General features: G+C 47.8%; 1 protein-coding gene across 1 annotated transcript in view; it reads left to right on the forward strand.

The window, feature by feature from the left end:
- The window catches only part of STAB2 (stabilin 2), a 165,556-nt gene that overhangs the window by 121,217 nt on the left and 20,247 nt on the right, over nt 1-24,092 (forward strand). The window contains exons 42-59 of the mRNA XM_082850111.1: nt 269-394; nt 1,198-1,271; nt 1,970-2,041; nt 3,477-3,596; nt 4,370-4,417; nt 5,259-5,342; nt 6,586-6,732; nt 7,569-7,709; nt 8,794-8,853; nt 10,178-10,354; nt 11,737-11,826; nt 14,229-14,375; nt 15,660-15,716; nt 16,843-16,969; nt 18,563-18,712; nt 20,477-20,581; nt 21,883-21,990; nt 23,756-23,949. Coding sequence (XP_082706237.1) covers nt 269-394; nt 1,198-1,271; nt 1,970-2,041; nt 3,477-3,596; nt 4,370-4,417; nt 5,259-5,342; nt 6,586-6,732; nt 7,569-7,709; nt 8,794-8,853; nt 10,178-10,354; nt 11,737-11,826; nt 14,229-14,375; nt 15,660-15,716; nt 16,843-16,969; nt 18,563-18,712; nt 20,477-20,581; nt 21,883-21,990; nt 23,756-23,949 — 2,027 coding nt within the window. The remainder of the gene's footprint in view (nt 1-268; nt 395-1,197; nt 1,272-1,969; nt 2,042-3,476; nt 3,597-4,369; nt 4,418-5,258; nt 5,343-6,585; nt 6,733-7,568; nt 7,710-8,793; nt 8,854-10,177; nt 10,355-11,736; nt 11,827-14,228; nt 14,376-15,659; nt 15,717-16,842; nt 16,970-18,562; nt 18,713-20,476; nt 20,582-21,882; nt 21,991-23,755; nt 23,950-24,092) is intronic.

A 24,092-nucleotide genomic window follows, 5' to 3' on the forward strand; every position in this document is an offset into this window, starting at 1 on the left:
TTTGGTATCAGTAATACTGGTCTCAGAATGAATTGAGAAGTCTTCCCTCCTCCTTCAGTTTTTAGAAGAGTATGTGAAAATTTGGCATTTATTAAACGTTTGGTAGAATTCACCAATGGCATCTGGTGCTTTGCATTCTTTTGAGCTATCCATATTTAGTCCAGTGCCTACCATTTTGGAGTATTTTCCATTCTCAATGATTCAAGTAAAAACGCATCGATTTCCCCCCTCCCCCCGCCCTGCTCTGTGTCATCTTTCTCTTCTACAGCGATCAACGCCTGCGAGATCAGCAATGGAGGTTGTTCTCGCAGGGCTGTCTGTAAAAGAACCACCCCAGGAAGCCGGGCGTGTGTGTGCAAGGCAGGCTATACTGGCGATGGCATCGTGTGCATAGGTAGGTACCATGCCTCACCCGCGATTTCCAGCTGCCTTTAATTGTGACCACTCGGTCCAGGTGCTGTCTGATTGCTCCACCGTACATTGACTTGCTTCCCCTTTGCTGCCCATAAGCAATCGTCTAGGAAACGCTTAACACCAAGCACATATCCTGCTCCACCCCAAAATGTCCTCCTGAATTTAGCACCTACGGATGAGTCTTCTCTGAACCAATTATACTGTGATGGTGACAAGTGGTATATGTTTTAAATTCCTACGTCTCTTCATTCACAGCACGTTAAGTGGCACTCCAAAATTCTATTATTTTGAGTCCTTGGCTGCAAACACTCATATTCAGTCAAGAGAGGGACAGAGCCAAGCCCGCAGGCATGCCTCTGAGGAGCTGGTTTTGAGAAACCACAGCTGGTGCCCTCCCTGTTGGGTGGCTTCTGCCTCAGCGTCGTCAGAAAACTGAATCACGCCTTCACACTTGCTCCCCTCGGTCAGTTAGCCATCCTGGCTGGTACCTCAAGGCATTTTTTTACTTAAAAAATGAGGCTGGGGCTTCCCTGGTGGCGCAGTGGTTGAGAGTCCGCCTGCCGATGCAGGGGACACGGGTTCGTGCCCCGGTCCGGGAGGATCCCGCGTGCCGCGGAGCGGCTGGGCCCGTGAGCCATGGCCGCTGAGCCTGCGCGTCCGGAGCCTGTGCTCCGCAACGGGAGAGGCCGCAACAGTGAGAGGCCCGCGTACTGCAAAAAAAAAAAAAAAAAAAAAAAAAATGAGGCTTGACTCTCATGCCAGGTGTTGCTTTTTGTTTTAAAGAGATCAACCCGTGCTTGGAGAACCATGGTGGCTGTCACCAGCACGCAGAGTGCACGCAAACAGGACCCAACCAGGTGAGCTGTGTCTCCGCGGGGGCCTACGTTTTCCTAGGAGCAAATTCCTGGGTAGTTAGACCCAGGCCTGAGGCACAGGGGCTGAGGACAGACCTCTAGGGAGCAGCAGCATGAAATAAATACATTAGAGGAGGTTCTGGAAGAATTCCCCGGGAGGCCATTCTTTGGGAAGCAGGAGAAAAGGGGAGAGGGGCAGGGGACAAAGGGTGCACAGGGAGAAGGGCCTTCCCTAGAGTGGGAAGAAGTGGCATTTGCAAACACCACATGGTTCCAGAAGCACCTAGAAGGTCTCCAGCAATGCTCTCCTTTCGTTCAGCTTTCTGATGCCCAGAATCTTACCATTTTTCTCTGTCTTGAGGCTCTGAAATGCATGTGCCACAGCAGAAGATAACGGTGTTAAGGCCTCTGTCAGCCACGTATTCCCCAACACTGTGCCCCTTGCGGCGCCTTCCGCGGGAGCAGGTTTGGGGACGTGGGGAAATGTGAGGGCTCCAGCACAAAGGAGGGGAGAGGTCGAGGGGTGAGAAGACTCAGGTGGGGAAGCTGGAGGCTCGGGGACCCAGGCTGTGCCTCCCTCAGTCCATGTCATGTTGTGAACGAGCAGGAAATTGCATACGTCAGAAACTGGATGATGACCAGAGCTGACAGCCAGCAGAACCTCTCTGTGAAATGACCCATTTCCCCTTCCTCCTGCACAGGCCGCCTGTAACTGTTTGTCAAAATATACTGGAGATGGGAAGGTCTGCACACTCATCAACGTCTGCTTAACCGTGAGTACGCCCCCGCCCCCCCGAGGTCTGGCCTGCGGTGCCCCCTTCTCCGCGTCTAGGGGCGGGGCATTGAGGTGGGCCCTGTCAGAGCTGCTTCTGGGCCATTTCTCCCTCGTGTCCCAGTTGCAGTGTTGGAGAAGCTCCAGTCTCTGCCTCCATCTTCACGTGGCTTCCCCTCTGTGTCTGTGTCTCCTCTTCTAGTGAGGACGCTTGTGGTCTTAAGACCCCCTGGTTAATCTAGGACGATCTCATCTCGAGATCCTCCACTGCATCTGCAAAGACTCCTTTTCTAAACAAGGTCACATTCACAGATACCAGGGCTTAGGACGTGGACATAGCTTTGCAGGGGGCCACGATTCAACCCACCGCAGAGCAGGAAGAACAGAGGTCTCTGGCCCAGCTCACAGAGCGAGCGCCCGGCACAGCCAGAACTTGAGCGCACGCCTGTCTGACTCAGAGGCCACACCCTTGACCACTTCTCGTGGCGCGTGGTGCTTGTTCCTCCCGCGAGGCACTGATCCCCCGCGGGGCCCGGTTCATACACCTTCCTTCCTCGTTCATGTCACTGCCCACCTCCTCCTGCTGTGGGCGTGAGTACAGCACAGACAGCCCGTAATTAAAGCCCTTCCTCTCCAGTCGAGGTCCCTACTGTCCCCCGTGCTGGCCTGTTTCGTACTGACTGCCTTCCAACTGATGACTTTTCCCTTTGCTGTGATGGATTAGAGTTCAGCCTAAAGCTGAGAAGTATCCAACATGCTTGAAGCCTTCCTAGTTAACCCCCAGGTGCTGAGAAATTTCCCATTTGGCAGCTCTGGGCTGAGCTATTCAGGGCTGGAGATCTGCTGGGATGGGCTGCCATCCTGAGATATGGGCATACCTCAGAGATATTGCGGGTTCGGTTCCAGACCACCAAAATAAAATGAACGTCGCAATAAAGCAAGTCACAAAAATGTTTGGTTTCCCAATACATATAAAAGTTATATTTACACTATACTGAAGTCTATTAAGTATGCAATAACATTATGTCTAAAAGACCAATGTATGTAAACCAACTATACTTCAGTTAAAAACAAAAGATATTAGGAGTTAAAATAAATAAATAAACAAGGTAATACCTTAATTTTAAAATATTTCATTGCTAAAACTTGCTAACCATCATCTGACATCGCCACAAACGTCCAATTTGTAAAAACCACATTATCTGCGAAGTGCAGTAACAGAAGGTGCGCCTGTGTGAGGCTGCGGGAGTGGGATGGCCCTTATAACTGTAGAGAGTTGGAAGGCAAGTTCAGGAAAAGGGTAAATAAGGCAAGCCGGTCAGTTACAGAGTGAGACAAAAAGTAAATTTCAATACAGAATCGCTGCGTGAACATTGGCAGAGCTGGCAAACTAACTGGTCTCATTCCTATCCCCCACTCCTTGGAAATTCTACCAGAAAAATGGCGGCTGTAGTGAATTTGCTGTCTGCAATCACACCGGAGAAGACGAAAGGACTTGTACTTGCAAACCTAACTACATTGGGGATGGGCTTACCTGCCGTGGCAACATCCATCAGGTAACACGAGGCATGTTTCCATAGAGTAAACTCCACCTGCCTCCCCGTGCAAAGAATCCAGGGAGCTAAGGAGGGTGCAAGGGTTTTGTTACCTATAAAACTATAAAATACAAAAGACTATTTTCATATAAATGGACAATGAAAAGAAATTTTCTCTCGCAGTGGGAATTCAGTGATTCAGATCAACAGTTCTAGAGTCAGAAACACCTGGGTTTGAATTCAGCTCTGCCGGTCAGTAATGTGGCTTTGGGCAGATTATATCACCTCTTTGTGTATCCGTTTTCTAACGTGTAAAAGAAGATAACAATGGTGCCAGCCCCAGAGGTTGTTATAAGATTTCAATGAGATAATGTGTGTAGTGGGCACAGAGCACACAGCACCTCAGAGGCATCGCCGTGATGTGAATTGTTGTTGGAGTGTGTGTGTGAACACCCTCGGGCGGAGAGGGTGAAGCCTTGGCATACTTGTAAAGTTCTACCTATTACAACGTGAACATCCTGTTATTTGGTTTAAAGAGGGACTAGAGCATTCTGGCTGATCAAATATTCTTGTTGATAAAGAAACTAAATCTGCCATAAACCTATAACTGAGCTTTTTAATATTGAACTTTTAAAAATGAGTCGTTCTGAACATCAACTGTGAGCCTACAGATGAGGCAGATTGCCAGTTGAAATGATGGTAGATACTCTCAATCTTACAGAATTTGTCCTCCAATGACATTCTGGTATGTAATTCACAGATGTTAAGTGAACCTTCCTTGTCTTTGTTTCCAGGAGCTTCCCAAGAACCCCAAAACATCCCAGTATTACTTCCAGTTGCTGGTAAGAATGTGTGTGTCTGTCTAACTGGAAGAGTTGGGGCTCAAGCCAGATATGGGATAAATCTGTAACCTCCAGAGTAGGTGAGACTAGAATAAATCCGGGAAACGGCATTTCTGGAATAGGCTCTGTGTTGGTCATTTGTAAACTTTTCAGGCCCCAGGTGGGCAGCATAAAAGAGTGGAATAAATGTTGCACTAGCCCATTGCACACGTGAGAACGTAGTTTATAAAAAAAACCTGCCATCATACTTGTGGAGACAAGAAGCATTACTGGGGCAATTGGCTAATTCTCCCGGTGAAAGTATTAAGTTAGATCTTTCTGCACCTCTTACATCAGAATACATTCCAGATATATTGAAGAATAAAGGATAAAAATCTAGAAGAATAAAATCATAAAACCTAGAAGAAAATATAAGTAACCGTAGGATCTTAGCATTGGCAAGAAGACAGTTAGAACAGTAAGTCAGCTTATTGCTTATATTTGTATTGTTATCCCAAACAGAAAACATTTAGTATGTGGAAAAGACACTGGAAAAAATTATCTGGAAATAACAGAGATCCTTCTAGGTGGTGGGATTATGGGTAGTTATTTTCTTCTTTATACTGTATTTTCAAATCTTTAATACAGTCAGCATATGTTATTTTTATACCCAGATAAAAATAAACATTATTTCAACATCTAAGAATCTGAATGACTCTGAATCTAAGACTAAATAAAACACCGGTCTCCCTATCCAGTTTTCTCTCCCCTCTGCCATCATGTACTCTCTGCTAGTTGTTTGAGCCCCTGCCTGTACTTATGTTAAGTACATGGCACGTGGCCCCCACCTTCCTTCCTACAGGAGCATTCTGTACGAGACCTGGTTGGTCCTGGCCCCTTCACTGTTCTGGCACCTTTATCTGCAGCCTTTGACGAGGAACCCCAGGTAAGCATGAAGCTAGAAAGAGGTTTGAGATTGGAACACAGTCTCTGGGCGTTACCCTGGAGACAACACTGAAGACATTTCTGGACAGTAGATCTAGGATCGGCTGGAAGGGGCTGCCTCTCAGTGTAGGGACCCCTCTCAGGGGAAGCATTCAAGTGGATTTGGGGTAACCGCTGGCCAGAGACTTTCTAAAGGACATTCCTGAATAGGTAGGAGGTTAGAAAAGACCAACAATTCTTAAATAATTCAAAGCTCCCAGCGACCACCACCCCCCGCCGAAAAAAAAAGGAATGAAAAGAAATGCTATATTAATGGGATATAAATAGGTTCTTTTCTTGCAGGACTTATCAGAGCCTTTACTGTTTAACATTCACTTGGACTCTTCATGCTGGATTACCTATTAATATATAATAATGTAGCAAACATTTATTGATTGTGCCAGACACTGTTTCTAGTACCTGGCATAGATTAACTCATGACAGTCTTCATGACAACACAGTAAGCTGAATGCTATCATCATCCCCGTTTAACAGTTGAGGACATTGAGAGAAGTAACTTTCCCCAGGTCACACGACTAGCAAAATGTGGAGCAAGGACTCAGACATGACTCTAGAACCTGCGTTCCCGCCCACACTGCTTCTGTATGCATACATTTTGGACACCAGTGAAGCAGGGACACAGAAACAGTTTTTGAAAAAAATTTGACATTTGGTTTTTTTTAAGCACCAAAGAGTTATCATGAAACGATGATAACCTCGTGGGCTTTATTATCACACTGACTTTATGGTTAATATTGTTTGTCGTTTGATTTACGAATGACGAAGCATGGTGGGCTTCTCCATCCTAACGGTGTAAATCTGGCCCAGGCATCTCCGCAACAGGGAGCTGTACTATGTGGTATTACCCGGCATTTTTTCACAAGAGCACTTGTTTTTCAAGTAGCGTCTCACGGGACTTGGGGTCCTTGGCACATGTGCTGTGAAATGCTGGACCAGAGGAACTCCAAGTTCCCTTTTACTCTGGGATTCTACAATGGAAGCAGGAAGGGAACTAGGGCTGCCTTCTCCCTCTTGCCTGAATAATCTCTACCGTAACCCTGACTACAAGCCAACCCCGACTGCCGACTTCCCGGGGTCTGGGTGGGGACAGAGGTATGGGGGAGAGTCTGGAGGAGAGGACAGCAAAAGGGAAAGTTGGAGCAGAAGGCTTCTGACTCTGGCTGGAACCCTCTGATCTATGGCAGATTAAGGACTGGGACAAACAGGGCCTGATGCCCCAGGTTCTTCGGTATCATGTGATCGCCTGCCACCAGCTGCTTCTGGAAAACCTGAAATTGACCCCCAATGCTACTTCCCTCCAAGGGGAGTCAATTGTCATCTCCGTCTCTCAGGTAAGAGAGGCCACCTCTGGAAGGTGCCCGTTTTCCTTGGGCCCTCTCTCTTTCCTCTTCCTTAAGGTAGTAAGAGGAATAATAACAATAACAACTAACGCATGTGGAGTGATTGCTATATGCCACGTACTACCCTAAGTATCTTATGTGTACTAACTGATTTAATCCTCAAAATAATCCCATCATGTAGGGGATTTCCCATCATGAAAACACTACTATTTTCCCCAATTTACAAATTAGGAAACTGAGCTTAGAGAGGTTAAGCAACTTTTCCAAGGTCACACAGCAAGTAAATATTAGAGCTGGAATTGAAACTCAGAGGCAAGGCAGCCTCAGGTGGTCAAGAGATCTGCTTTTGGTAGCACTGGTCAGAAGCTGGAGAGGGATGAAAGCTTTTGTTCAAAGCATTTGACCCTGCTGATCCCTTCCCTCCCACAAAGAGGAACGAATGGTGGCTGTGGAATCCATTACAAAGGGAAAAAAGTGTGTAGTGGGGTCAGCAGGGGGGCTGGTGGTGTAGAGAACACATGTGAAAAGAAGCCAATTTTGATCTGCTTTTTATTTCATATTTGAGAATCACAGTGAAGTGACTGTTTTGGTTATTTGCTATTAACTTCTCCAGGTGAAAATTACATTCTTGTCTCAGTTTTTTTAAATATAATCATAATAAAAAATGTGCTCAAGTAATTTGTATCTTCAGATTTTTCCCACGGCTCTACGTAAGTATGCACTTTCATGATGATGTAACATGTTCGTGAAACGTTTTGAAAAAAGTGACTTTGTGTCTATTTCTCCTCGTGCTCATTTCCTTTTTTTTCTTTTTTGATTGATTTCAGGACACAGTGTTGATAAATAATAAAGCTAAGATCATATCCAGTGATATCATCAGTACCAACGGAATCATCCACATCATAGACAAGTTGCTATCTCCCCAAAACTTGCTTGTCACCCCTAAAGATGCCTCTGGAAGGATTCTGGTGGGTGAACTCATTGTCAGGCTCTCAGCGTGGAATGACTCACAATACTCGTCATTTATTACCTCAGTTCTGATTCTGAGGCATTGTTTCAAGACGTTTTAATTTTGCTGCTTCAATCTCAAGCTACTATTAGAAACCTCATAAATACCATTCTTAGTAAGAAGTAAATAGGCAAAAGGCTATTTTAAATAATTGAATGGATTTTATACGTTTTTCTTTAGTGTCCACAAGGGCAGGTGGTCTTGTATAGATTTGGAAGATGGAGAAATTACATAGATGAATGATGATGATGCTGTGTGAGAGAGACAGATGACAGATGATTGATAGATGATAGATAGATAGATAGGTGATAGGTAGGTAGGTAGGTAGGTAGGTAGATAGACAGACAGATACCACTAAAACTGAACCAGGAGTAAAATGTCTTCTCAATTGACAGAAAAGACAATTTCAACTTTTTTGTTATTTATTAGTTTTGGGTTTTTCGTTGCAGACAGCAGAATCCACTATATCTCACTTAAATAAAAAAGAGTTTCTAAAGATATTAAGTATATCACCGAATCTCTTAGAAAACCAAAGAGCCTAATTCAGATGCTACACAGCTGGGAACAAAGCAGCCCAGGGACACCTACAAAGGGAGGGCACCTGACTTCACCGTAGGGCTGTCCTATACCAGCTACGCCCATGCCACCTGTCTCCAGCCTCATCACTAGGACATGAGAGTCCGGATACCAGATGCCTCCACCCTGTGCTCGTCAGAAGATCTGATATTCCTGCTAGCAGCCACCACCACCGCATGTTGTTTCTTTTCACCTCTAAGTCTTGCACAAGCACCTCCACCTGGGGTATCCCATATCACATATGGGACTCTAGCTGCAAGGCAGTCTGGGAAAATGCAGTGTTTGGCCATCCAGCCTCTGTAAAGCAGGAAGGCATGGGTACAGTGGAGCTGGGGTGGGTGCTGACGAGCCAACCTACAGTACCTGCCACGCTATCTTCCCCTCGTTTTATTCAGTTGAGCTTTTGTTAAAGTGCTTTGTGAACTGTAGGCAGAAAAGTTTCATTCCCATTCTTATTATCTTTGCAGCAAAATCTTACAACAGTGGCAATAAACCATGGCTACATCAAATTTAGCAACTTGATACAGGTAAAAACCTAGCAGGAAAGTTACCTCAGGGGATATAACCTACCTAAAGAGGTTTGGTGTTTGGAGGGTTTTTTGTTTGTTGTGTGGTTTTTGTCTGCGGCACTAGCCAGCTGTTGTGGGATCTTTGGGAAAGTCCTACTTTTCTGAAGAACAAAGTCATTCTCTGCCACTCCATTCCCCAAATGTTGTAGGGTTTGTTCCCTGGCTGAGTTAGAAATTGAGGTATTTGAGGCTGGAGCAAGGGAAAGGAATTAGGATGTGCCCGTTCCTGAAATAGGTGCTTCACATCTGGAATTATCACCCCTGTTACCAAGATGGGGAAACTGAGACACAGAGATGGGAAGTCTGTGCTGATGAGACGGGCAGAAATTACATTTCAAACCACATTTTTCTGACTTCAGAGGTGACTCGCACGAATTGAGTAGAGAAACTTCTTGTTCAAAGATTTCGGAGGAGAATCAGGAAGGAGCGGGGTTCTCCAAGACCCCTCTCCGCCACCTAACCCCAGCAGTCCCAGGAGGGCTCTAAGAACCCTGGGGCTCCCACGGCGCAGTCAACAAACCTGGTGTAGACCAGTGATTTCCAAAATGGCCTGGGGCTCGCATTCTCTGGGGAGCTTTTTAGAAATGGAGCTTTGAAGGTGTTCTTAATGAGACTCTGCAGGGGTGTTACAGACCAGTATCTTTGCTCACCCACCCAGCCCCTAAACCTTATACTACCCCCCATACCTGGACATCAGTTCTGCTTGAACACAGGCTTTTATTGCAAGGTAGCAAGCTTCTCCGGGGCTCAAAAAAAGGGAATAATAAAGCCTACTTCATAGTGTTGTTGGGAAAATTATAAGAAAACAAATGTATGCTGCACCCCTGCTAGAGAAGGTTCTCAAAATGATTCTTACCCATTCATCTGGCAAGTTCTTTTTTTGACTCTGTGTGATCTAGAAATCTTCTAAATATACAGGAGTATCTCAATATTGCATAGTTTTCACTTTTTTTAAATGAAACATGAGAAAAGTGCCAGGTGGGTCTTCCAGAAATTAAAATATTTGGACGAGAGTAGTGGCAAAAAAAGGAGAGATACTTGCTAAAGTGTTTCCCTATTAACAAAAGCCCAGAATTTGACTTTCTGTTTTACTTTCTAAGAAAATGAAGCTCAGGATGACTGGAGTCTGATGGGCCCCTAGTTTTAGGGACCAGCCAGAGTCCCCAGAAGCCCCAGGGCAGGCACGGAGGGGACCCCGGGCTGGCTGGCTCTGGTCCTCAAGGAGAGCCTGTGCCTCTTGGCTGGGCTCTGCTGCACATGTGACCAGCTCCCTGCGTTTCAGGACTCGGGCTTGCTGAGTGTCATCACTGACCCTATCCACACCCCGGTCACTCTCTTCTGGCCCAGCGACCAAGCCCTCCAAGCCCTGCCCCCTGAACAACAGGACTTCCTGTTCAACCAAGACAACAAGGACAAGTTGAAGGAATATTTGAAGTTCCACGTGATCCGAGATTCCAAGGTATTTTGTTTTCACACAGACGGGAGTTGCAGGGGTGCCCCTGGGGTGATCAAATCCAGGAATTGTCCATGCATCTCTCGCCCCCCCCCCCACCACCACGGTGCGAAGGCGGCCTGAGCATCCCCTGCCCCACTGTGTCCTCCTCTGACTGCCTGTGGTGAATTGACCCCTGCAGTGTAGCACATCTCATTCTGTTTCTCCCACTGGCCACTGTTTTTGTCCCAACTTTAACCAACACCCAAGAGCATCCCTCCCCTCTTGTACTGCAGACCAGCTTCCTCCCTGCCCTAGTTCACATGGCAAAGTGGCCGTTGACGACAGTCCCCAGGCTTCTCCCAGAATGACTCTATCTCTCCCAATTCCAGAGTTTCTAGGCAAAGGTCTGATTCATCCAGCTGTGGCCAGCTGTTGGCTCCTGAGCCGATCCTCTGTGATCAGGGAAGCAGGATCTTGTGGGAACATAGCAGCTCTTGCTAAAACCCTGTCTCTTTGGGTCCTCAGCCGGGACCCTGTTTCCCTCCAGGAACGAGACACCTAATCCAGGAAGGCCAAATGCCCTCGCTCTGGTGAATTCGTAGGACCTGTAGTGGTTTCCTAGGGCTGCCGTAACCAATTACCACAAACTGGGTGGCTTGAAACAACAGAGATGTATTCCCTCGGAGCTCTGGAGGCCAGAGGCCTGAAATCACGGTGTTGACAAGGCTGTTCCTGCCGAAAGCTCTGGGGGAGGGTCTGCTCCCTGCCTCTCTCTTAGCTTCTGGTGGTTGCCAGACATCCTTGGCAACGCTGCCTTGTAGTGCGTCCCTCCAGTCTCTGGCCCTGTTGCCACATGGCTCTCTACCTTCTCCCTGTGTGTTTCTGTGTCTTCACATGGCACTCTCCTCTCTTCTTAAAAAGGCACCAGTCATATTGGATTAAGGGTCCACTCTACTCTGGTGTGACCTCATCTCAACTAATTACATCTGCAATGATCTTATTTCCAAGCAAGGTCACATTTTGAGGTAATGGGGACCAAGACTTCAGTAAAACTTTTGAGGGGACACAATTCAACCCATCACAGCGCCCTGTGCCATCTCCCTAACTCCGATCCTGCCACGGGCTTCATACACCAACGCAGCATCTTCCATGGACTCCCGAGCATAGATGGGGATGGAAGGCTGATTGAAACCAGCTGGAGGAGACTTTCCCCACAGAAAAAATGTCCAACTTCCTAGAGAGCCCACACTTATTCTTGCTTTTGATGATATCTACTGTCATTTTAAAGCTGGAATTATTAGAACTCTTAGAAAAATTGTGTCTGAATTTGGTTTGTTGGGGAAGCTCCTTGGGGCCATTCTTCAGCCCAGATTTGGGATGTTAATGTGGCATCATCACTCCTACAGGTTTTGGCAGTTGATCTCCCCAGGTCTGCTACCTGGAAGACCCTGCAAGGTTCCGAGCTGAGTGTGAAGTGCGGAGCTGGCAGTGACATCGTGAGTATCGTCACCCAGTGGAAGTTGGGAGTGCATTCTCCAACCACTGCCCCTTCCAGGGGTTGTTCATTTTTTCCCACGTTGACAGCAAGCTCTTTTCTCTCACTGCCTTCAGGGCTATCTCCCCTGAGTAAGTGGATATGAAAAACCTGATAAGTCCTGGCCAGCCCAAGCCCTCACCAGGTGTCAGGGAGCCTCCCTTGACACTTGCAGAGAGCAGCTTTTGGTTGATTTTTGGGGAAGATTTATTTTCCAGTGTGAGACGCTTCCCTGAAGCAAGAAAGTACACTGTCATTCCTTTTCCTTCCTTCCCAGCCCTACTGCAGCTTCCCCTCCAGCCCTCTCAGAGCATGTCAGAGCCAGCTCTGGGTTACATCTACCTAGATAGGCCAACAAAGAGAAAATTTGCAATTTTCACCTTCCTTGGCTAGCTCCTTAACAATATTACCTTCCTGTAATTCCATGTGATGAATGGGTCTGATGGGATAATAGTAGCTACATCCTCTATCTTTTATTTAATGGAAAAATGGCAGTGGCTTAAATATGTAAGGGTTTCTGTCTCTTATAAAAAAAAAAAAATCTGGAAGTAGCCAATCCAGAGCTAGTATGAGAGCTCACTGGGGGAGCTCCTTCTGTCTTCCTGCTCTGAAGTACATGTTTCCAGCCTCACAGTCACCTCAAGGTCCAACATAACTGTTGGAGCTCCAGCCATCATGTCCACTTTCCAGGCAGTAGAAAGGAGAAAGGGCAAAAGGGATGCAGCTCCAAGCTGAGTTGATTACCTTCAAGGAGCCTTCTGAGAAGTCCCAGATAACATTCTGTTTACATCTTCTGACAAGCCAGAATCCCTTTGGTGATTGGATTGGAATTGCATTGAATTTGTTACCGAATGTGAAGAGTGTTAGCATCTTTACATCCCAACTTCTGGAAAGTTATCCTAATGTACGTACTCTCTTGAGATCAACTATACTGTCTCCATAGACCAAACTGGACATTTATCAAAGAAGAAGAAGACAAATGTTCACTGCTCATCCTGAGTGCTAATAGAACTTTCAGGCACTTTGTACTCAGAGTACTATTTTTTTTTTTTTTTTTTATTTAGTTTTTTGGCTGCATCGGGTCTTAGTTGCAGCACACGGGATCTTTCGTTGCGGCGTGTGGGCTCTTCGTTTTGGTACGCAGGCTTCTCTCTAGTTGTGGCGTGCGGGTTTTCTCTTCTCTAGTTGTGGTGTGTGGCTTCCAGAGCGCATGGGCTCTGTAGTTTGCAGCACGCAGGCTCTCTAGTTGAGGCGAGCGAGCTCAGTAGTTGTGGTACACGGGCTTAGTTGCTCCACGGCATGTGGAATCTTAGTTCCCTGACCAGGGATGGAATCCGCGTCCCCTGCATTGGAAAGCGGATTCTTTACCACTGGACCACCAGGGAAGTCCCCAGAGTACTATTTAGTTGGAACTTTATAACAACTCTATGCAATGGAATCATTAATCCTATTTACCTGGTAAAAACAATTAAACCTCAGGAAAGTTCAGGGACTTGTTCACACAGTGTATAAGTAGAAGTGGGGGGACTCAACTGCAGTTTTCCAGTGTCCTTTCCACTGAGTTACACGGTGTACATCCCATCAAACACTAGAGAGAGATTTATCTTTTTCTTTTCGTGGAACTTTCTAAAAGCATTTGCTTCCTGGGAGGGAAATATATCCATCAATTTACTAGCTGGGTGGACCTTAGGAAAGAAAGCCTGAGGACTGTTGCAAGCATTAAACAAAATCATGTATCTAGAGCACAGTTTAGACAATGCCTAGTATACGTGAAAAAGTTATCGTTAAAAGGGTAAAGCCCATCAGTGTATATTTTGGAAAGGAAGTTGTACCGGTAGCTCTGCTAGGTGCTGGCACTAAATATGAAAACCGGGTAACTGCACACGAAGTGGCCATGTCAACCAGGTTTATCCTGGGCCACGGCCAAGCCATCCCTACCCCACCCTGTTACCCCCACTGCCAGCGTTTCTACCTTGGTAGAGGCGGTGTTGCCGAGTGGCCAGGAGTGTGGGCTGAGGCTGCCAGCCTGGGCGTGAATGCCTGCACCACCGCTTACCGACTGCGTCACCTTCGCGAGTTATCTAACCACTCCCTGCCTCAGTTTCTTCATCCGTGAATGGGGATACCAGCAAGAGTAGCCACATCCTCGGGATGTTGTCAGGATTGAAAGAATTTGCACAGGTAAAGCATGAAGGACAGTACTCGGATGTAATACGTACTGCGTGTCTGAGATAAAGATGTTGGCCGTCGATACGTATCAGTTCTCTGTGACTCTAGTAGGTGCTGGCCACATTCCATGGCCTGGGAAGAGGAGAAGTCTGAGGATTGTTGACTGTTCCCCTGCTCTCTCTCCCTCTGTCACAGGGCGAGCTCTTCCTGAACGGCCAAATGTGCAGAATTGTGCAGCGGGAGCTCTTATTTGACTTGGGCGTGGCCTACGGCATTGACTGTCTACTGATCGACCCCACCCTGGGGGGCCGCTGTGACACTTTTACCACGTTCGATGTCTCGGTCAGTCCTAAAACCACTACTGTAGTAAGGGAACCTTGGGCCAAGGAACAGCCCTCATGGGTTGTGGGACCCTGCTGTGAAGCCACAGAGGGCTGGTCCCCAGTGAACACAGGACCCAAGGGATCAGAGCGCCACATGACAGTGCTCTTCAGATTCAGAATCAACAACGTCTCCTTAGTCCCGTACAAGCCTTGCCCGTGCTCATTTATCCACCCACACACCCATCCATCCATCCCCCCGCCATTAAGGAAACAGTTGTTGGGAACCAACTGTGTGCCACTGTTCTACCAGTCATTTTCAAACCCGCCCACCCATTCAGTCATTCCCTTAACCATTCTACAAGCACTTTTTGAGCCTCTGCCAGAAAAAAACCATGAGAAATGCCGTACTTGACAGGGTATGACTACAAAAGTGGCAGTTTCATGTGGTTCGATCTAATACATGCCACCATCCCTCCATGCATTTGCTCATTCATTAACACTGACTGAACTTCCGTCCCGGGTCCTGCACTGTATGAGGTGTGTGTACATCTCACACGCATTCATCCACCCAGTGCCATTTATTGACCTTTGAGCCTACTGTTGGCTCAGTGCTCATCTTACCCCTATCCAATAGTAGAAGCAGTTATCATCTACTCTATTATGCAAACTTGTAAATTGAGTCTCAAAGAGGTGAAGTGACTTACATGGCAGTCTGTCACCAGTTGATTTCTGTACCGGGCAACTTGTAGGCATTCAATAAATATCCCAAATTACCAGGATAACAGTCAGCCGGAGTAGGAGATGAAAAACCAGTTGTTAATTTCTTCACTTTCAAAGTATATATACAGACAGTCTTTTCAGTTAATCATTTTTCCTCACCCATCAATCCCCTGAAAATCAAATAGCAACAAGAATTATTATCCCTGTTTTATAGATCAGAAGACTAAGCATCAAAGAATGTGATTAGCTAGAACAATTACAGCTGATTTATAATGGAACTGACACCTGCATCCACATTTCCCACTGCTGCTATACTGTGTGCCTGTGTGACCCCGCCCTGGTCCACCGCCATCTAACAGGGAATTTTTACCTCAAAGAACTAGACTAAGGAATTGAGGTCCACGACATATCTTCAGAATTCTCTATGGCAAAGTTACAGAGTGTTTGCTTTTATATTCTTGATCATAGCCAGAATCTTAAGATTAATTAAGTTCTTAGTCACATAATCAAGGCATTAACCTGGGGCATTCCTTGTGTTTCCCAATATTCTGGATTTTTAAGTGTTTCTTTTCTTGCGTACTAGGGGAACTGTGGGAGCTGTGTTCATACTCCCAGCTGCCCCAGATGGACTAAACCAAAGGTAATTATGAACACAGTGATAACGTTTGGAGAGTGATAGGTTTGTTTCTCTATCAGACCCCAGTCTCCTGGTAGCTATAAGTGTGCATGCGTGTGCATCTGCAAGTGTGTTATAACTGTGTGTAATTAGTTTATGTCTTTCTTTCAACAATCAGGCCAGTGGGATTAGAGATGAACATTCTTAGCCCAGGCAGCCTGTCAACCCACTATCCATCTTTTAAGAACTGTCTAGGAGAGTCATGGGATTACAGACCTAGAAGGGGTTGCAAAGATAATTATAATTGTAAAAATAATAGTTGTATTTTGTTGGTTGCTGTTCATGTCCCCGGCTCTGTGCTGGCCCCTTTGACATTATCCCTATTCCCCATTATAATACCTATAGAAAAATATATTACCTCCACTTACAACAGATGAGCCTCAGAGAGGATAAGCAATCAGCCCGAGGCCACACAGCTAGTAAGGAGCAAAGCTAGGATTAGAGCCCAGCATGCAATGTAAGAGTAATGGTTAAGCCAATGAAATTTGGGGTCCACAGTTACGGGGTCAAATTCTCGTGGGTAATCTTTGGCAAGTCATTTTATATGTTTTTGCCTCTGCAAAATGGAGCTAATAACAGTTCTGTGTGTGATTATTAGGAAAAGTAAGTTTTTAAATGTGGGTACAGAGCCTGGCACATAGCAAGTGCTCATTAAGTATTAGTTTTAGTACTTACTCCAAAGCCAAGCTCTTTCTACTCTACCAGTAACCCCTCTCACAGAAACACCCCTACAAAATGAACTGTAACCCCATACCCTCTCTACTGATGTTCCTGGGGCCAGGCCACAGACCCCTCTCCTGATAGAAAGCCACCTCTTTCCCACTCCCTTCTCAGGCAACCACACCTTTTGCAAACAGCTCTAAGGGTTAAGATGGGGAGAAATCTTCTTCCCGTGGACTCCACCTCTGCCCCCTCCCCCATTCATTTGTCTCTCTACACCCCTAAGAAGAGAATTCCCTGTACAGGGCTCATGACCGTTGAGTCCCATTTTCTACTTGGGCAGTACCCGGGTTCCCCCACTGGGGGCGGACTAGAGCCCAAGAGCCCAAGGGGATGGAAGGTGGAGGGATGGTTCAATCTCTTCCTTTAGGGTGAGAAGCGGAAGTGTCTGTACGACTTGCCCTTCAGGAGGAACCTGGAAGGCTGCAAGCAGCAGTGCACCCTGGTGATACAGCTCCCCAAGTGCTGCAAGGGCTACTTCTGGCCAGACTGTCAGGGTAAGGGAGCCTCTTACTGCCTCGCAATTCTGAAATGATTGTACAATCACTGTGGAGCATTTGAAAGTACTGTATGGGGGACCGGGGGGGTGGGGCACGGGGAGCAGGGGAGTATATCACTCTTAATGATTCTGCTAAGAAAAGATCCAAAAGCAATTATTCTGAAGAGCTGTGCAGCTTTCCTTCTCCTTTTTTTTTTTTTCTTGTCATAGTTGGTTTTTACAGAGTTGAGATTCTTCTGTGCATAGATTGTAAATCACGTGTCATGCTTTTCTGCTTGACGTTATAGCATAAGACATTTCCCATGGGGTTAGAAACACCATATTTCATTTCTGACACCAGTCTATGATACTGACAAGCATGCTAGTTTAAACGCGTCTAAAGACATCTACCTTGGCAGGTTGCTATACAACTGTGATATGAATGGGCCATTATTTCCTGAAATCTCCCCTGTTATGTGTAACATCGCCCTCCCTCCCTCACCTCACCCTTTCAGGAAAGGGCTCCTGAAACCCCTTTGTCTAGATACGGCTTCTAGCCAGTAATGCAGCAGCAAAAGCATAACAAATGCCATAGAACTTCCCATCCACCATGCATTGATTTAACTGGGCACATTTATTGAGTGCTACTTCCCATATATGGGAACATCTGAACCTCGCAGCAACCCCTAAGAAGTAGGTTCCCTTGTCATCCCCATTTTACAGATGATGAAATCAAGGCACAGATTGGATAAGAAGCACGCTTAAGGTCCCACAGTATGTCTCCAGAAGCCATGGTTTTAAGTACCATGCACATACTCCATTCATCATGGTCCAGTTGAGAAAATTCTGGGCTGGGAGTCCACGCAATCACTCAGCCTCCACTCCACTGTCCATCACTAAAGCACAGACCATTGATAAAAGTCAGTGTCATCCCTTATATGTGTTCAGCGCTTTATATTTTCAAATGCTCTTGGTTACAGTGTCTCCTCTGATCCTTAGAGTGGGTACTCTGTCATCACCCTCCCCCTCCTCCTCTAGAGCTAAGAGAACCGAAGCTCAGGGCAAGTTCATTATTCAGCCCAGATCAACACAAATCCAGGTCTCCTGACCCCCAAATACAGTGCACAGTTCAGTATATTGCTCTGCCAGTCCTATCAGATAGATAGATAGATAGATAGATAGATAGATAGATAGATAGATAGATAGATAGATTTTGTGTGTGTGTGTGTGCGGTATGTGGGCCTCTCACTGTTGTGGCCTCTCCTGTCACGGAGCACAGGCTCCGGACGCGCAGGCTCAGCGGCCATGGCTCACGGGCCCAGCCGCTCCGCGGCATGTGGGATCTTCCCGGACCGGGCACGAACCCGCGTCCCCTGCATCGGCAGGCGGACTCTCAACCACTGCGCCACCAGGGAAGCCCCCCTATCAGATATAGTTAAGCCATAGGCCAGTGGGTTGCTCTAAACATCCAGTGACACTATGTGGCTATGTCCCCGGGGCCACAGAGGACAGAACCCACAGCTGAGGACGGTTTAGCAGCATGTTCACAGAGGCGCTGAGCTGCTCTGGGTCTGGGGAGGCTGTTGAGTCACTGCTGTTTCATCTCTTCCAGCCTGCCCTGGAGGACCAGATACCCCATGTAACAACCGGGGTGTCTGCCTCGATCAGTACTCACCCGCGGGACAGTGTAAATGCAACACCGGCTTCAACGGGACAGCGTGTGAGCTGTGCTGGCCAGGGAGATTCGGGCCTGACTGTCAGCGTATGTGGCACCCACTCCCCTGAGCTCCTGCCTGTCGTTCGGCTGTATGCTCCCTGCCCCGATGCACACCATCCACCTGAGCTGGAAGCATCCTTCTTCCTCTCTTTCCCGGCCACCCACCTCCCATCCGCCTGCCCTCATGTGCTTTTTTCCTCCTTGGATATATTCCCAGTTTCCATCCACTGAAAGAGCCTCCCCTCTAGAAGTGAAACTCACATCCCCTGCAGCCACCAAGGCAAGCTGTGGCCGACCAACACTCATTCAGTCATTCAACTATCACATATATGCTGAGTCCTTACTAATGTTGACAGCTAATGTGTGTGGAGTGCCTACTATGTGCCAGGCAGGTATGTTGTACCATCTAATCCTCACAACAAGCCTCTGAGGTGGGTACTCTTTATCATCCCCACTTAGCAGATGAAGAAGCTGAGGCACAAAGAGGCTTAGTGACTTGATCAAAAGCCAGGAATGGTTCTAAGTTATAGAACTTAGCTTTCAAAATCCCAGCTTTCAAGGAGTGTACATTCAAAGGGAGGAAACAAAGATGACAGAAACAAAAATAGATATAAAGGCATAAAGAAGATGAAGCAGATGAAGGGAATCGAGATAGAAAGGAGGCACTGGTCCAGAAGACATCTCATGAAATATTTGAGTAGAGACCTAACAGAGGTGAGGGGGCCGGGAGTGGGACTGTCAATAGCAGCTCTGTCCGGTCAAATTTCAGTGATGATGGAAATGTTCTGTAACTCCGCCACGAGGAATGGTAGCCGCTAGCCACAAGTGGATGTTGAGTACTCAAAACCTGTGACTAAGGAACTGAGTTTTGGTTTTTTTAATTAGTTTACATTTAGATAGCCACGTGTGATGAGCGGCTGCTCTGATGGACAGTGCAGGCTAGAGGAATGGCTTTCCTGGAAGAGAGACAAGCAAGTGCAAAGCCCCTGAGGCAGGCGTGGGCTTGGCATGCAAGGAACAGCAGAGCGGCCAAGGTGGCTGAGCAGGGTGGGCAAAGAAGAGGGAGAAAGGGAGAAGAAGGAATCTGAAGGTCGCCAGGGGCCAGATAACATAGGAGCTTCTTGCCCAGAAACAGGTCTTCAGCGTCTAATCTAAGTGTGATGGCGGCCAGTAAAAGATTGTGAATGGGGGGCCGGGGGGTTGTCCTGAGCAGATTGGAAAGGACCACCCCAGCTGCCCCGTGGAGAGTGCACCATGGGAGCGCATGAGCAGAAGCAGGGCCAGCTTTGGGGAGGCTAATGCCGCGTTCTAGGTGAGAGCCGGTGATGCCGTGGGCTAGAGTGGTGCTGCTGGAGGTGGTAAGAAGCAGAAGGATTGGTATATTTCTTGAAGGTTTGACCATTCAGTCCATTTCTCTGTTAGGAGGCCCAGATGATGTTCCCTCCCCCTACTGTTCAGTTACATACCCCACGATACCCTCTACTTCTGTGTTTACAACAATCACTATTTATAATGACGTGTTCGATAACCAGGTACTGCTAGACTGTAAGCTCCCTGAGAACAGGGACCTCATGTCTTGGGTTTTCTGCTGTAACCTCATTGCCTGGGAGTGTCTGCCTCATGACAGCTGCTGAATTGGTTATTTTTTGAAAGTCTGAATGAATGCTATAAATGAATGAGTGAATGAACGTGGATAAACACGGTGCCTTCCGAACCAACAGCACAGCCAGCATGTGGTCGGTGGGCTTGGTTGATTGCATTTCAATCCCTGATCTCTGCCGACTCATCACACTCCCACTCGCTCTACAGCCTGTGGCTGCTCGGACCACGGACAGTGCCACGACGGGATCACGGGCTCTGGGCAGTGCGTCTGTGAAACGGGGTGGACGGGCCGCTTCTGTGACACTCAGACAGGTCTGTCCTGGGGGCGGCCACCTGCCGGCAGCCCTGTGCTGCAGCGGACCCTGCCGAGAGCGGCCGACTGAGGGTGGGGGTCTTAGCGACATCGGAAAGAGACAACAAAGCAGGGGTTCCCTTTTCCACGAGGAATAGATGACTTGGCTGTGTGGCCCCAGGGTCCAGAGATCTGGTGACGTGAAGGAAACTAGATGACACGATTTAACTCAAACCCATGAAACCAGCATGCAGTCCTGTCAATCACGGAAGGACCCACCTCAAGCAAAGTATACAGGATTGGGCAGGAAGGGTCCCTCGGGATCGTGGTCCAGGCCCAGATGTGTGCAGACACAGAGGTGAAGGGTTTCACAGAAAACGTGCTGTTCCCTGGAGTCCAGGATATGACCCCTGATTCAGCTGCTTATTAGACGAACGGCCGCAGCTAAGCCACCCCCTCCGAGGCTTGATGCGCTCGTCCGAAGAAAGAGAGCCTATTGCACGGCTTTCCGGGGAGGATTGTTGTGAGGGTCGGGGTCATGGCTTCGGGGTGTCCGGTGCATGTGGGGCACTCAGAAACAGTAGCTTCCATTATCACCATCCATCATCGTCATCCTTGTCATGACCTTGGTCCTCACTGAGCTGTCAGTTTTCTGAGGCCTCCCTTGAAGCCCAAGCCTCATGTTCCGGTCAAAGGTTGAATTCTCCAGTGTAAAGCACTGTCACTTCATCCTCCCTGGGGGCAGAAGGGCAAGACCAAGCTCTTCCTGTGGGCGTCAGCAACCTGAAGCTCCAGCAGCCCAGCAGTCCCCTTAACTTCAGTTCTTCCCCGTCTTCTCTCCCCGGTCGTCCTCCCGTGGCTTCATGCTGCCTCCTGATACTGCAACCCCTTCCAGCCACCAAAGCCCCAGACTTCTCCCAGGCTCTGCAGTGCCCACAGAAGGCCTTGGAATTTCTCCTCCAATTTAACCATCTCCTCTGGAACCCCATGCCCTTAGGGCCAAAGAGCTAATCTGCTAAGTTCACCCTTGCTAGCGGACTTTGAGGTATAAAGTGTTCACTGGTTGCCCCTAACGGTAACATTTGCATTTTAATCTGGATAACATTTCAGAAATAATGTCTTAATAATACAAAGGAGTGATTCCGGAATCTCAGAATCTCCAGGCTGGGAGGGACCTTAGCAAATCACCCCGTCCGCCTGCCATAAGGGGCCACTTTTGAAACACAGTGGCAGGCCAGATGGGGTCTCAGGAAGATGCCTTAGGTGGGTCCCAGCCCTTCACATCATGGTGCGGGATGAATGGTGACCTCTTTCTTTGCAGTTCTGCCCCTCGTGTGCATGCCTCCTTGTTCTGCTCATGCCACCTGTAAGGAGAACAACACGTGTGAGTGTAACCTGAATTATGAAGGGGACGGAATAACGTGTACAGGTAGGTCCCATCCGTGCATGGGTGGAATAGCAGCGAGGTGCTAGGAGCAGAGCGGCTCTTGGTCAGGGTGCCTGGGCTCCATCCCGGCCCTTCTGCTTCCTGCTCGGACTGCTTCGGCAATACCCACCCTCTCTGCGACTCAGTTTTCCTCGATGGGTTTGCTCATGCCTGACCTGCCCACTTCCCAGGTCATGACTTTGAAACTGCTTTGCCAACTGTGATGCACTTTGTTTTATGGCATTTTTGTGACTTTACAGATAATCCAGTCTTACTTCAAAAAAATTCAGAAACTATACTACAGTATTTAAAAAACAACAGTGAAACCTACACATGCTCTCACCACTCGGTGAGAACCACTTTGAACACTGAAATGTCTCTGTCTCTAGTAGTTACAATACAGGTTCAGCCACACAGAGACCCAAATGAACAGTGGCACAAACAAGGCAGATGTTTAAATGTTTATTTTTATCTCTTATAGCAGTTTGCATGGAGGCATCCAGGGCTAACATAGGGTTTCACTCTGAAAGGTCATCTGGGGGCCCAGACTCCTTCTATCTTGTTGCTCTGCCATCGTTCACTTGCCTGGCCCAAGATGGTCACTACCAAAGCACATCCCAGGCAGCAGGATAGAGAGGGAGAGAGAGGAGGCAAACCTCCTCCCTTTAAGGACACACCTAGAAGAGGCTAAAATCCTGTCTGCTTCCACCCCATTGGCTGGAACCTCATCATCTGTCACACCTAGGACAGGGGAGCCTGGGAAATGTAGTCTTTAGTTGGACAACCATGAAGCCCAGCTGAAAATCTACTACTATAGAAAAAGAAGACAGTAGGTACTGGGGGGAAGCTACTAGTCCTGGGCACGCATACTCTCTAACTGTTCTCATGAGTAGATATTCATATAGAGATATATACTTTCTTTACAGAACTGAGATCTTGCTATACCTGTTGTTCTGTGATCTGCTACGAGGCAGTCTAGAAGTAGCTCAGCAACAGCAGTGGCAGCAAAGACCCAGGTTCTGTCTTTCTGCTCTGCCAGCCTTAGGCCGAGGCCTTTTGTCCTCATGTTCATGCTCTCAGGGTCTCAAGTGGCTGCCACCACTCTAGCCAAAAAGTCAGACGAGAGAAATCAGAGCGCTTTCCAGCTACTCCTGCGGCTGGAGCTAATCTACTATTAGGTTGAAATTTGGGGGATCAAGAAAACAAAGGTTAAGGGGCACAGAAAACAGTGGGGAAAGTGCGGGCTTTGGAGTCAAACCAACATGGCTTTAAATCCCAGCCCCTCCACGTTGTAGCTGGTTTGCCTTTGTCAGGTCAGTTAAGCTCTGAGTTTCCATTTGTTAATCTGCAGAATGGGGTAACAATGTCTATGTCACAAGGTGCTCAGCAGTGCACTAACCCTACACACACACACACACACACACACACACACACACACACACACACACGCGCGCGCGCACACGACTATGTCCTAACACTAAAAACCCAAACTCATTAGAAAACTACTCCCAAAGTAAAGTATGTGATTAAAAACAAGAGCAGAGGTAGACAGATGTCACCAGGCCTGGTCTATGAGGGTGTTCGCCACGGGACACTAGTGTTGGCAAATGCAGCACAGAGGCCACCGGGCACAGGGAGAGAAGGCACTGAAATGTTGGGGCCCGTTGTCTCGCCCAGCGCCACTGGTCCTGGGGTGACCCACACCTCGATCTGAAGCCCGTGTTACACAGAGCATGGTTCATTGAGCCCTTGTCCTCTGCTCTTGCAGTTGTGGATTTCTGCAAACAGAACAACGGGGGGTGTGCAAAGGTCGCCAAGTGCTCCCAGAAGGGCACGAAGGTCTCCTGCAGCTGTCAGAAGGGCTACCAGGGGGATGGCCACAGCTGCACGGAGATAGACCCCTGTGTGGACGGCCTCAATGGCGGGTGTCATGAGCATGCCACGTGCCAGATGACCGGCCCGGTGAGTCTCGTCTCCCCGGGGAAATTGGGGGTGGGGAGCCCTTGTGCCTCGCTCAGCCTTGCTTCTCCACTCAGGTTACCATTGGCCTCTTCCTAAGCCTTCTTCCCACGTGAGTCTATTTCTTGTTAAGTCGGCGGGCTAAA

This window comes from Leucopleurus acutus, assembly GCF_964270905.1.
Source record: "Leucopleurus acutus genome assembly, chromosome: 11".
Lineage (NCBI taxonomy): Eukaryota > Metazoa > Chordata > Mammalia > Artiodactyla > Delphinidae > Leucopleurus > Leucopleurus acutus.